At 59.6% G+C, this 12,200-nt stretch overlaps 1 protein-coding gene across 7 annotated transcripts; it reads right to left on the bottom strand.

The window, feature by feature from the left end:
- Positions 1 to 607: 607 nt before the first annotated feature.
- Positions 608 to 11,839, bottom strand: MTSS2 (MTSS I-BAR domain containing 2). Of its 7 annotated transcripts, none has more exons than XM_048958737.1 (14): positions 11,536 to 11,839; positions 8,854 to 8,915; positions 8,683 to 8,756; positions 7,691 to 7,775; positions 7,490 to 7,581; positions 6,527 to 6,595; positions 5,944 to 6,101; positions 5,755 to 5,862; positions 5,584 to 5,681; positions 4,992 to 5,202; positions 4,600 to 4,674; positions 4,217 to 4,393; positions 3,980 to 4,145; positions 608 to 2,620 (listed from the first exon to the last, which is right to left on the bottom strand). In XM_048958737.1, the coding sequence occupies exons 1-14, from the start codon at positions 11,602 to 11,604 to the stop codon at positions 1,866 to 1,868; spliced, it is 2,199 nt and encodes a 732-aa protein (XP_048814694.1). In that variant the 5' UTR covers positions 11,605 to 11,839; the 3' UTR covers positions 608 to 1,865. The 7 variants fall into 7 exon arrangements, with proteins under 7 accessions (XP_048814694.1, XP_048814690.1, XP_048814691.1 ...); XM_048958733.1 differs by having other exon boundaries at positions 6,512 to 6,595; positions 11,536 to 11,838; XM_048958734.1 differs by having other exon boundaries at positions 4,992 to 5,199; positions 6,512 to 6,595; positions 11,536 to 11,838.
- Between the last annotated feature and the right edge of the window lie 361 nt (positions 11,840 to 12,200).

Raw genomic sequence — 12,200 nt, 5'->3', positions numbered from 1 at the left:
CTCACCGTTCCTCTTGCTGCAACCGCCCAGCAACGCTGTTGGGTTCAACCATAGGGGGACCACGACCCCTCCAGTCCTCATAGACCACCATGGGCAAGGCTCTTAATTACAGTACAACCTTTATTAATACTGGAATCTTCACAGTGCATTCGTTACTTGTAGCAGTGACTATTGAAATCAAGGGCTGGGTGGGAAACTGGGGGGGAGGCTGAAGGGGGGGAGGGAATTACCACCAAAAAAAAAAGAATTAAAAATTAAAGAAAAGAATAAAAAGAGGGGGGTGGGGGGAAGTGAAAGAAAGAAATGTGGCCGAGGGAAGGGGGAAGCAGCAGCAGAGGTGGGAGCACAGCGGGGGGGGGGGGGGAGGGAATAAATTAAAAAAAATAATTAAAAAAAAAAAAAGGAACAAATGAACAACAGCACCAGAAAAGTTACTTCGGTCAAAAGACAATTTTTTTTTTTCTCTCTTTTTTTTTTTTTCTCTTTTTTTTTTTTTCCCCCTCCTCCCCCCCCCCCCCCCCGAAGGAATTTTTTTGTTCTCTGTACAAAATGCGAAGGAGACCCCCCCCCACCTCCCCCCCCACCCCACCGCCCGACCCCCTTCCTCCCCCACCCCCCCCCCAACCCCAAACATTTGTCACTTGTCATCATCAGTATCTCTGGTCACAATAAGGGGCCGGGGAGGACTACGTTATTCCTATGGCGGGGACGGGCGATGCGACACACAGGTGAGCTATGTACAATGGGGGGGGGGACAGGATGGGCTGTGCTCCCCCCGCTGCCCCGGCCCCAAAATGAGGTGTGCAGGATGGGGACATGGGGACGGCGGGGACACCCCGCTCCTGGCGCTGCTCCTGCCCCGGTCCCGGCCACAGTGGGGATGGACGGGGTGCTGTGCTGGGGGGGGGAAAGGGAAATGGGATGGGGGGAGAAGGAAGGGAGAGGAAGAGAAAGCAGGAGGGGGAAAGGAGAGGGAAATAGGGGAAGAAATGGGGGGAAAAAAGAGGAAAAGGGAGAAAGAAAAAGAGAAGGAAGAAAAATTGAGGACGGAAAGAGAAAAAATGAGAAAGCGGAAAAAGAGAAAGAAAAAAGGAGAAAAAAGAGAAAGGGAGAAAGAATTGGAGAAAAGGAGTGAAAATGAGAAGGAGGGAAGGAAGGAAGGAAGGAAGGAAGGAAGGAAGGAAGGAAGGAAGGAAGGAAGGAAGGAAGGAAGGAAGGAAGGAAGGAAGGAAAAGAAATGGAGAAAGAAATGAGAAAAAGAAAACAGAGAAAAGGAAAAGGAGAAAGAAATGGAGAAAAAGTGAAAATGAGAAAGAGGGAAAAGGGAAGAAGAGAAGGAGAAGAGAAGGAGAAGAGAAGGAGAAGAGAAGGAGAAGAGAAGGAGAAGAGAAGGAGAAGAGAAGGAGAAGAGAAGGAGAAGAAGAGGAGAAGAAGAGGAGAAGATAAGGAGAAGAGGAAAAGGAGAAGAGGAGAGGAGAAGGGAAAGAGGAAGGAGAGAAAGAGAGCAAGAAGGAAAGAGTAAAATAAGGTGAGGGAGATGACGTAGGGGGTGAGAGAGGGCTCAAGGACGGATAGAGCAGAGAACCTTGAGACAGAGGAGAGGGAGAGATGGAGAGAAAAGAGCCAGAAGAGAATGGAGAGAGCACAGGTAACGAGCGCGAGAAAAGAGTGCACAACTGAATGAACAGAAGAAATCAAAAAAGGGAGGAAGGGGAGCAAAAGAGGAGGAGAAAGAACAACAGGAAGTGATCACGAGTGTGAGGACGCTTGGGGCTGTGCCCGCTGCAGCCAGGGGTCCCCTGCACCCCGGGGTCCCGGCATCGCCCGCCCCGTCGTCCGTCGTCCCCATGTCCCCGCGGGCGTCATCACGATATCCGCGGCGCCGACCTGTCGTTGGTGACGGTCCTGCGCAGGCGCACGCCGCGCCGGATGGCCACCAGCATGTCTTCGGCCGGGGGGTCCATGGCGGGCGCGGGGGGCGGCGCGGGGGTCTCCTCCAGCGCGGTGGGAAAGGGGAATTGGCCTTCTCCCAGAGCGTGGGCACCAGCCACCAGCTCGCCGATCTTCTCCACCAAGCTGTGCCGGTTGGCGGCCAACTGCTGGTCCTCCTCTTCGTCGGTGGCCATTGGATGCGCCGCCCCGGAGTACACCGAGATCTCGGCCACGCCGCCGCCCCAGGCAGCGTTGGGGAGGCTCAAGCGTTTGGGCGACGCTTTGGCAAAATCCATTGGGTTGGGTGAGGCATCCTCAGCGTAAAACACGCACTCCTCGCTGCCCACCCGCGCTGGGCCGGCGTAGACGGGTGAATCGGGCACCGTTGGGGTCTTGACGGGGACGATGGGTGGGCGGATGGGGATGGGGCCAGCGTTGGACAGGGTGCGGCGGACCGAGGGTTTGGTGGAGGGCGTGCGGCGGATGGTGGCCACCCCAGGGGTGCTGCCGGCCGGCAGGTTGGTGCCGCTGGGCAGCCCGGCGGTGGAGGCGGGCCGCTTGGTCTGGATCATACGGCGGTAGTTCTGGGCGATGTTGCTGTTGCGAGGGATGGTTGAGGATTTGTCGAAGTCGCTCTGAGGGTCGCACTCCACGTCGCCGTTCACCGAGTAGCAGTCGTAGTCAGAACCTGGGGATGATGCGGGGTTAAGCCAAGGAGGTGATGGGAGGCCTGGTGAAGATGTCAAGCCCAACTGCAGCCTCAAAACACTGCTGCTGCTGTCACAGTGCGGTCAGTGCCAAACCCAATGGGCAGCACTGCAGTGCCAGCACAACCCGCCCCAATCAATACCAGCCTAACACCATCACAACCAACCCCAATGACTTGACCGCAGCCAGCCCCGTGCTGATGCCATCACGTGAGCACAAGCAAACCCAACCAACCCCATTGCAAGGAGACCACAGTCAGAGTTGTCACAGCATCACGGAATGGCGTGGGTTGGAAGAGACCTTAAAGACCACCCAATTCCATATCCATGCCAAGAGCCAGGACATCTCCCATGGACCAGCTGCCCAAAGCCCCTTTCAATCTGTCCCTGAGAACCTCTAGGGATGGGGCAACCGCAGCTTCTCTGGACAGCCTGTGCCAGTGCCTCACCACCTCAACCAGTCCTAGCCATCGCCATCCCATAACTGCAAACTCAACCATTGCAACTTGACCGCAACCAGGCCCAACCATCTCCACCAAAATGTGACTACAAACTCAGCTGTGACCATTGCAACTGGGCTCAACCATCCCACAACCAAAGCTAAACCCAAGCATCCGCACTGCAATGCAATCACAGCCGCCCCAATCGCTGTCATCACAACACATTTGCAGCCAACCCAACCCCAAGTGTCTCAGTGGTTCCTCAGCCTCTGACCACATCACTTTGCTCCATCCCAACCACTGGCCATCATCACCACCATTACACCACACCATCACCCCAACACAATACTCAGTGCAACCTGTTGTTTCCTTTCCTGCGTGCCACAACACTGCACACACCGAGATCCCAACACGCACATCCCAGTTTGCCCAGCACTGGCCCTAAACCCACACCCACAGCCTGATCCTACACCAGCAGTTCTCCATTGTGGCCACCAGCCCACAGCGTCCCACTCCAGGCTGTAATCCCAACAAGAATGCAATGCACCCCAATCCTTCAACACAACCAGGGCACCCCGTCCCATGCAGGGCCAGCGGGATTGACACACTCTCACTTGGGAAATGTGAAATGCTTTGCAATGGGAGTGGAATGACTGGGTGGGAACAGCGCTGTGGGCATATGAAACATGGAGAAGGTATCAGCTCACTGCCCACAGGTGTCAATGGTGTGATGGAAAGCTGCCTCCACCTCTTCCCACCCTCTGTGGGATGCCCCGTTGAGTACCTTGGGAAGAGATGGTGTATGGGATGCCCAGTTGAGTACCTTGGGAAGGGATGGTATATGGGATGCCCCACTGAGTACCTTGGAAGGAATGGTGTATGGGATGCCCCACTGAGTACCTTGGGAAGGGATGGTGTCCTCAGAGCAAGATGGAGTGGTGGTCTGCGTGCTGTAGCCACTGGAGTACTGCAGCGAGTCCCGGCTGCTCTTCTGGTGCTCCAGGCTCAGCCCCCGTGTGAGCACCATGGCCAGGTCGCTGGCAGCGGGGGACACCTCCTCGCCATGCTGTGGGGACAAGGATTGTCAGCACCCCAAGGGAATCCTCGGGCCCCACCACCCATCCCCACAACCACTACCTTGGCTGCAATGGTGGCCGGTGACATTCGGGGCCTGGGAGCATCCTCGCTGCCCATGGCCGGGTACGCGCTGCTGGCTGAGCCCATCTCAGCTTCCCGCAGGTGCTCCACGCGGTCCTTTCGCCGCTGTAGGGTGCTGACCATGGGCTGGTCATAGGGGCTGGCCTTGGACCAATCCTGCAAACAACAAGGCAACAGTGGGGAAAACGGGGTGTGGGGAATAGGGAGGCGTAAGTTTGGGGACCTTTTGGCATTTGTCCTTCAAGCTGGGGGTGGCACCGGCCTGGGATGCTCTGCCCCATGGGGGAACGCCTCTTGGGGAGGAGAGGAAGAGGAGGATGATGAAGTCTCCACTGCTGTGCTCTGAGAGAGTGAGGACTCACCGAGGTGGGGGAGCTGCACTCGCTGACCGACTGGCACGTCTCTGAGGCCTCTGAGGACGCTGAGCTGGAGGACTTCTGCTATGCCCAACAATCCAGGAACAGCAGAGAGTGCAGGAGGAGAGAACAGAGCCGGTGAGCCGGTGCCATAGAGCTGCACCTCTGGCAACATCAGCACCACCCGGGTCCCTGGAGCATCCTTGGTACCAGGGAGGTTGCAGGGTGAAGGGAAAGCACTTTTCTGGGGATGCTACCAATCAGCTCATTAAAAGGTTGAGGCAATTTGGAAACAGTCTGTTTTCTCGACATGGGGCTGAGAACTGGTGCACTGTGCCCATTCTACAGATGGGGAAACCGAGGCCCAGGAGCATCATCCCCTTCCGTGCCCACTGTACCTGGCTGGTGATGTCTGAGGGCATCGGGGAGGGCGGTTTGGAGTAGGCAGCATCCTGGGAGATGAAGCCGGAGTCGTGCGAGGAAACGCTGGAGAGGCGCGTGCTGGCGCTGGCCGGCTGGGCCAGGCTGCGGTAGCGATAGGTGGAGCTGGGTGAGCAGGTCTGAGCCCCCCCGGGCCACGGGAGGCCACCCTTGGCACTGCTGACACTGCTGGGGGGCACGCGGGGCGCGAGGGGCAGCAGGAGGACAAAGGAAGGAAAGGACAGTTTGAGACACAGGTTTGGCACGTGCGTCTGTGGGGACAGAGCAGGCAGTGCGTCCCCATCATCCCACTCGAGGACAGAGCACGGCTGGGGAAACGAGGAACGAGGGTGCCACCCCGGGGATAGGGACAGGGGACATGCTGGTGAGCCCAATGCACCCTACATCTTCCCCAAAAGCCAGGGAGGAGACATGCACTTGGCCACCAGTCCATCCCCATCTCCCCAACACTACTGCCCCATGCCCATCCTTCTCCCTGCCCCAAGACCAGTTCCTCTGTGCTACTGGGGACCCGAGGGCCACCATTTGGCTCCAGGCTGAACGACGCACCTGCACATGCTCGATTTGCGGGAGCTGGAGCTGCTGGGCGACGATGGAGGGGTCTGGTAGGACCAACTGTAGTCGGAGCCCTTCAGGTCCTTGATCACCTGCGGCAAGGAGGGGTTGGAGCCCCCCAGGTGGCACTCACCCCCCATAACCCTGAGTACCCCACGCACTGACCTGCTCGCTGGCAGGGGGCAGCTTGTGGGGCTCGGCGGTGAGCACCACCAGGTCGTCGATGATGCCCTGCAAGTGGGTGATCTCCCCCAGCATGGTGAGCTCCCCGTTCTGCAGCCGGACAAGTGAGACAGCGTCAGCCTCCCAGGTGACGTGGGGACCCCAGAACCCCTGCGGGATCCCAGGACTCACCACCACGGGCTGCAGGAAGGTGATGAAGGTGCAGAAGCGGCCCCGCTCCTCGATGAGCGCCTTGCGCACCGCCTGCTTCTCCGTCTCCTCCAGCAGCAGGTACATATCATTGACGTCCTGCAGCGCGTTGTCCAGCTGGGGCTGCAGGTCCCCTTTCCCTGCGGGGGATGAGGTGACATCAGCCCCATATCCCCATGGATGAGCCCCTATTGAGCTGCGGATGGATGGGGTACCGTCCCCACGGATGGGGATGTCACCGAGGGGCCGTGAGCTGAGCTAGGCTAAAAGCAGGGCTGGACGGATGGACGGACGGACAGACAGACAGACAGACAGACGGGACAGCCCTCAGCAAAGGGGGAAACCTGGGGATGGGGGAGGGTTTGGCTTCACCCAGTCCCAAGGGGAGACACAGATAAGGAAGCAGAGTGGGGCCGGGGCGGGGGCAGCGCTTCACTTACCCAGCAGCTCTGCGGGAAGGATGTGGAGGGGAGGAAAAGAGAAGGAGACAGAGAGAGAACGTGTGAAACGACAGCCAAGGTCCCCCCGCACCCCCACCCCAAACCTTCACCCAGCTGACCCTTACGAGCCTTCTTCTGCAGCTTGAGTGTGTCAGAGGATTTCTTCTTGATCTCGTGGCGGGCTCGCTTGTACTCTGTGGGCACAGGGCACTGTGATGGGGTGGGACCCAAGCATCCCTCCTGGCACAGATCTGTCCTGTCCAGTCCCATCCAATCCCATCTTGTCATGTCTCATTCTATTCCACCCCATTACATCCATTCTATGCCACTCCACCCTCTCCCACCCCATTTCATTCCATTTAATCCTATCCCATCCCATCTCATCGTGTCCCATTCCATTCCATCTTGTCCCACGCCCTCCCATCACATCCCATTCCATTCTATTCCATCCCACCTTGTCCCATTCCTTCTCATCACATCCCATTCAATTCCATTTCATTCCTTACCATCCCATTTCATCCCAGCCCATCATGTCTCATTCTCTTCCATCCTATTTCATCCCATCATGTCCCAATCCATTTAATTCCATTCCATTCCGTCCCATCCCATGGCATTACTTCCCATTCCATTCCATCCTATGCTGCCCCCTCCCATCACGTCCCATTCTTTTCTATTCCATTCCATCCTATCATATCCCATTCCTTTCTATTCCATTCCATCCTATCCCTCCCATCCCATCCCATCCCATCCTTTCCTATCCTATCCTATCCCATCCCATCCCTTCCCATTCCATCATTCCATTTCATTCCATCCTATCCCATCCCATCACTTCCCATTCCATTCCAACTTATACCATTCCCTCCCATCCCATCCCACTCCATTCCATTCTATCCTGTCCTATTCCATTCTACTCCATTCCATTCCATCCCATCCTGCCACATCCCATTTCATCCCATCCCTTCCCAGCACGCCATCCCATCATGTCCTACCCCATTCTATTCCAACCCATCCCATCCTGTTCCATTCTATCCCATCCCAACTCATCCATCCCTCTTGTCTCATCCCATGCCACGCCACGCCATCCCAACCTTTTGCGTGGTCCTTGTCCAACTGGTTGGCAGTTTTCTTCCAGTCCTCAATTCTGTCCTGCAAAGGGTTGATCAGGCTCTCCATCAGGGCACTGGGATTGGGGGAAACAAGAAAAAAAGATGGAGTGGGGTGCTGGGGAGGGAGGGGAGCAGGGCGAGGGCTGAGCCCAGCCTCCTCACATCCCCGATGGCGGCACCTACTTGGTGAACTGCCGGAGCTTGGCCTCGATGCTGCGGTGCCGCATGCACATACGGGTCAGTGCGGAGCCGATGTCCCTCGTGGCCCCTTGGGGGAGAACGGGACCCCGCTGAGCGCAGGGATGGGGACGGTCGCGTTTGGGCACCGGGATGGGGGTGGGCGGCGTTTTCCCAGGCCAAACCCGCCGGATGAATGGCCGGCCGGCCCCTCGATCGTTAGCTCTGCTCTGCGAACTCGCCCCTATTTGTCCCCCCGGGCTGATGGGTGGGACGCGTTCACTCTGAAGCCTAAGGACGGCCACGCGGTGGCACTGCTGCAAACCCCGGTGGCCATCAGCGATCCCGTCCCGCAGGCCGGGCAGTCTCTGCCCCAAAAGCCCCAAGCGTTGATCCCCGGGCAGCCAGGGATTCCGCATCGCCCCCAGCACAGCCCTCAGCCCCCACACACAGGGCATCCCTTAATCCTCCTCTTCCCAGCTCTCCTCCTGCCCCTAATCCGATTCCACACCCCCACAGGCAGGGACACCTCCAGCCCCACGTCCTCAGCCACCAGTGGGACATTACAGCCTTCATCCCACCGCAGCGGGGTTGCCCCAAACTTTGTCCCCTGCCCAGAGCCAGGTGTCTCCCTGCCATCCCCCAGTGCTCTAATCCCCCCCAGTGCAGTGGGCCACTGGGTTTGGAGACAAATCTGCTTGTGGCTCAAGCTGCTGCCTTCCTCCTCCTCCTCCTCCTCCTCCTCCTCCTCCTCCTCCTCCTCCTCCACCTTCTCCCGCACGGCTCCAGATGGCCCTGGATGCCGCCAGTCTGCAAAACAGCCCCGGACCATCTGCTTGGCACAACCGAGCGGTGACACGCAGAGCCTGCACAGGGACACAGCGCTCGGAGGGACCCCACACCTCGCAGGGAGGGGAGATGTGCAATTTGTCACACTGGGAGATGCTCCACAGCACAAGGGACATCCTATCCGGGGACATCCCGCAGGGGAACCCTACCTCGAGTGTTGGTGGCCATGTCAGCCACTTTCTGGAAGGCATCCAGGAAGGCGACCGCAGCCAGCACTGTGGTCCTGCAGGGAGAGGGACATGGAGCTCAGTGCTGCTGTCACCCCGTGGGTATGGGGACACTGCCAGCAGGGTGCCGGTGGCACCGTCCAGACCACTCACCTGAGCTGGGAGTGCAGCTTGGTGGCCTTGGAGTTGAAGTCCTCCCAGATGGGGTAGGAGCTCTGCAAGAGGGGAAGGCAGTGGTCAGACCCCGAGCCTCGGGCAGAGCCCCCACGCTGCCCCCGTGGGGTGGCATCTCTGATGGCTCTGAGCACAGCCCCTGCCCTCCACCACCCTCATCCTTCCTGGTTTGCCCCATTCCAGTCTCAATGATGCCTTCATCTCAGGGGTGGAGGAAGCAGAAGGGACAGGGACAGGTCGCCAGTGCTGGGGAAGCATCCCAGTGCCATCCTAGCAAAACCAGTCCTGGTGTCCTCTCGGTGATGCCATCCTCGTGCCACTGTCACGAGGAGGAGCCGTCCCAGTGAGGTCTCATATTGGTCCCAGTAAGGCCATCCCAGTGCCATCCCAGCAAGGCTAATCCTGGTGCCATCACACGTCGAGGCCATCCCAGTGCCACCATCTAGAGAAGCCAGTCCTAGTGTCCTCCTGGTGAGGTCAATCCTGGTGCCACCTCGGTGAGGTCATCCCAGTGCCATGCAGCAAGTCCTGGTGCCAGCCCAATGTCACCACCCCGGCGAGGCCATCCTGATGCCACCATCTCAGTGAGGCTGGTCCCAGTGCCACCAATCCAGGCAAAGCCATCCCACTGTCCTGGTGAGGGCACCACCCGATGGAGGCGTTGGGGCTTGCAAAGACCCTGGAGGTGAGCCTTGGTGGCACCTCTGTCTCATTTGGGGACAGCTGCTGTGGGTGGGGAGCAGGGCTGATCCAGCAGTGCTTTGGAGGCTACAAAAGTCCCATGTCCATAAGGAAGCCATCCGTGGAGCGTGTTGCTCAGTGTGTGACATCTCTCTGCTTCTGGTAGGCCCACGGGGACAGCCATCATGACTGGGGACCACGTCCCCATGTCCACCTCCATGCCCCGTCCACCGGGCACATCCCCATCCCTCGGTGACACCAGGACAGGGGTGAGGACGATGGAGACAAGGGCAACACTGGGGACAAGGACACGCCAAGGTCACCTGGGGACGCTGCACAGCAGGGGGAAGGCATTGGGAAGAAACCCAGAGACCATCACGAGGCTCCACTGTCCTCCTCCCTGAAGCCACCAATCGGTGCCAAAAAGCCACTGATGTCCCCGCTGCCACCAAGATGAGACCCTTTTGCCTTGGCCCCACGTGGGAGCATCGCTGTGTTCAAATGCTGGCTGCAATTACCCATCCCCATCCTGTGGCCACTGGGACCCCACGTGGTGACAACACTGGGGACAGAGATGCAGCACCCATAGGGCCCTATGGCGCCTGGTATGAGCAGAGCTGTCGTAGCACATTGTCTTTTTTCCTTCCTTTTTTTCAGCCTTTTCCACCAAAAGGAAAAACGATCACCCATCCTAGGAATGAATCCAGCTCGCTGTCACGGCGAGGAGCTCCCGGCCCCATAGAGTTGGGGTCCCTACTGTCACCAGCACGGGGATGGTGGCTGCAGGCTGGTTAAGCCCATGGGCAGAACAGGGATACTGAGGCACAGGGCGATCCATGCTCAGAGCTCAGGCTGAGCCAGGGACTCCAAACCCCCTTCTGCCCCATAAGGATCACCCCATCACCCTTGTAATAATAATAATAATGAGATTTCCTCCCTCGGGAGCTCTCTCCCACCACCCCCCTCCCCAGACACCACCGGCCCCCGAAGGGTTAATCCCTTTCTCAGGGAAGCTTTTATTTATTTATTTATCTTTTTATCCCCCTCCCCTGTTCTGGCAATGACAGCATTGTCTGGCCGGGCTGCAGTGAGGAGCCGAGCGGGAGGAAGAAGAGGAGGAGGAGGAGGAGGAGGAGGAGGAGGACGAGGCTCTGCCTCCGGGAGCTGCAGCCCAACGCGGGGGCACCGCCGGACCCGCTAAGCTCAGCACTCGGAAGAGCCCCCATTCCTCCCCCCCCCCCCCCGCCTCCGATTGAAAATCATTGAAAAAAATAGAAAAAAATATAGAAAAATAAACCTTCTCCCCCCTCCCCCCCACCTCATCCCTCCCCCACACGCCCAGCAGTAAAACGGGATGGGGGAACCTGAGGGGGGGGGGGGTGAATCTTTGCGCTCCCCTCGGTGCGGTGAACGCCGTAGGGGGCTGCGGGGCTCCGGTAAGCGATCCGGGGCTGATGTCGGGGTCCGGGTGCCCGGTATGGGGCTCCGGTAACAGACCAGGGGCTGATGTCGGGATCAGCGTTCCCGGTTCGGAGCTCCAGGTGCCCGATTTAGAGCTACGTTAACCCGGTTTGGGGCTCCGAGTGCCGATATGGAGCTCCGGTACCGATCCAAGGCTGATGTCGGGGCTCCGAGCGCTCGGTTTGGAGCTCCGGTACCGATCTGGGGCCGATGACGGGGCTCCGGTGCCCGGTTCGGAGCTTTGGATGCCCGGTTTGGGGCTCCGGGTGCCCGGTATGGAGCTCCGGTAACCGATCCGGGGCTGATATCGGAGCTCCGCTTCTCGGTTTAGAGCTCCGATAATCCGGTCTGGGGCTCCGGTCCCGATCCGGTGTTGATGTTTGGGCTCAGGCGGCCGCCCGGTGCCGGATCCCGGCTCCCGGTGCTCTCCCCATGCCCGCCGCCCCCCGGTGAGGACGGGAAACGCTGCCCGGCGACCGTCGGGTTCGGAGTGGGGGGTTGGGGAGGGGGGGACCCTACCTTCATGTCGTTAATGATGGCCTGGAAGAGCCCACCGAGGGCTCCGCACTCCTTCTCCGCCGTCTCCATCGCTGCGGCAGCCCCGGGGCGGGCGGCGCCGCCGGGGGAGGCCTCGTCGGGGCCAGGCTCAGCGGCGGGGGGCGGCGGGGGGGTCGGGGCGGCGCGGAGGGGCCGGGAAAGGCATCGCCTCCGAGGGCACCCGCCGGGCTCAGCGGGCCCCGACGGCGGAGGAACGGAGAGGAACGGATGGGAGAACGGAGAGCGGAGCTCGGAGCCCGGGGCGGCGGCGGAGCGGGGCGGAGAGGGGCGGGATCTGCGGCGGCACATGCGCTGCCCGGGGTCTGGGGGAGGGAGGGGACGGTGGGTGGGTTTGGGGATGCTGAGGTTTGGGGAGGGAGGGAGGGGGGGGAGAAGAGAGGAGGGTGGCAGACGGAGCACCCGAGGGATGCGGGGGGTTTTGGGGCAGCGAGTGGGTTGGTTGAGTTGGGAACGCGTTTCCGAGGGATGCTCGGGGGTGCAGGTACGGGGGAGACGCGGGGGTGTCCCAAGGACAGTGCATAGGGGTTTGGAGCAGCCTTGCAAAGCAGCTGCAGGGGTGCAGTATCCTCTGGGGCCAAGGATGGGGGGAGATGGGGATGGCGATGCTTAGGGGGTACCAAGGATTG

The sequence above is a fragment of the Lagopus muta genome, chromosome 12 (genome assembly GCF_023343835.1).
Source record: "Lagopus muta isolate bLagMut1 chromosome 12, bLagMut1 primary, whole genome shotgun sequence".
Lineage (NCBI taxonomy): Eukaryota > Metazoa > Chordata > Aves > Galliformes > Phasianidae > Lagopus > Lagopus muta.
The sequence above is the reverse complement of the archived record's forward strand: the minus strand, read 5'-3'. Positions and strand labels throughout refer to the sequence as shown.

Excerpts from the sequence above, each read along its gene's own strand:
- MTSS2 (XM_048958733.1), bottom strand. The coding sequence starts at position 11,604 with ATGGAGACGGCGGAGAAGGAGTGCGGAGCCCTCGGTGGGCTCTTCCAG. Across the intron at positions 5,203-5,583 it reads CGCAAATCGAGCATGTGCAG|CAGTGTCAGCAGTGCCAAGG; the intron begins GTGCGTCGTTCA and ends CGTGCCCCCCAG. Across the intron at positions 2,621-3,979 it reads GGACACCATCCCTTCCCAAG|GTTCTGACTACGACTGCTAC; the intron begins GTACTCAGTGGG and ends CATCATCCCCAG.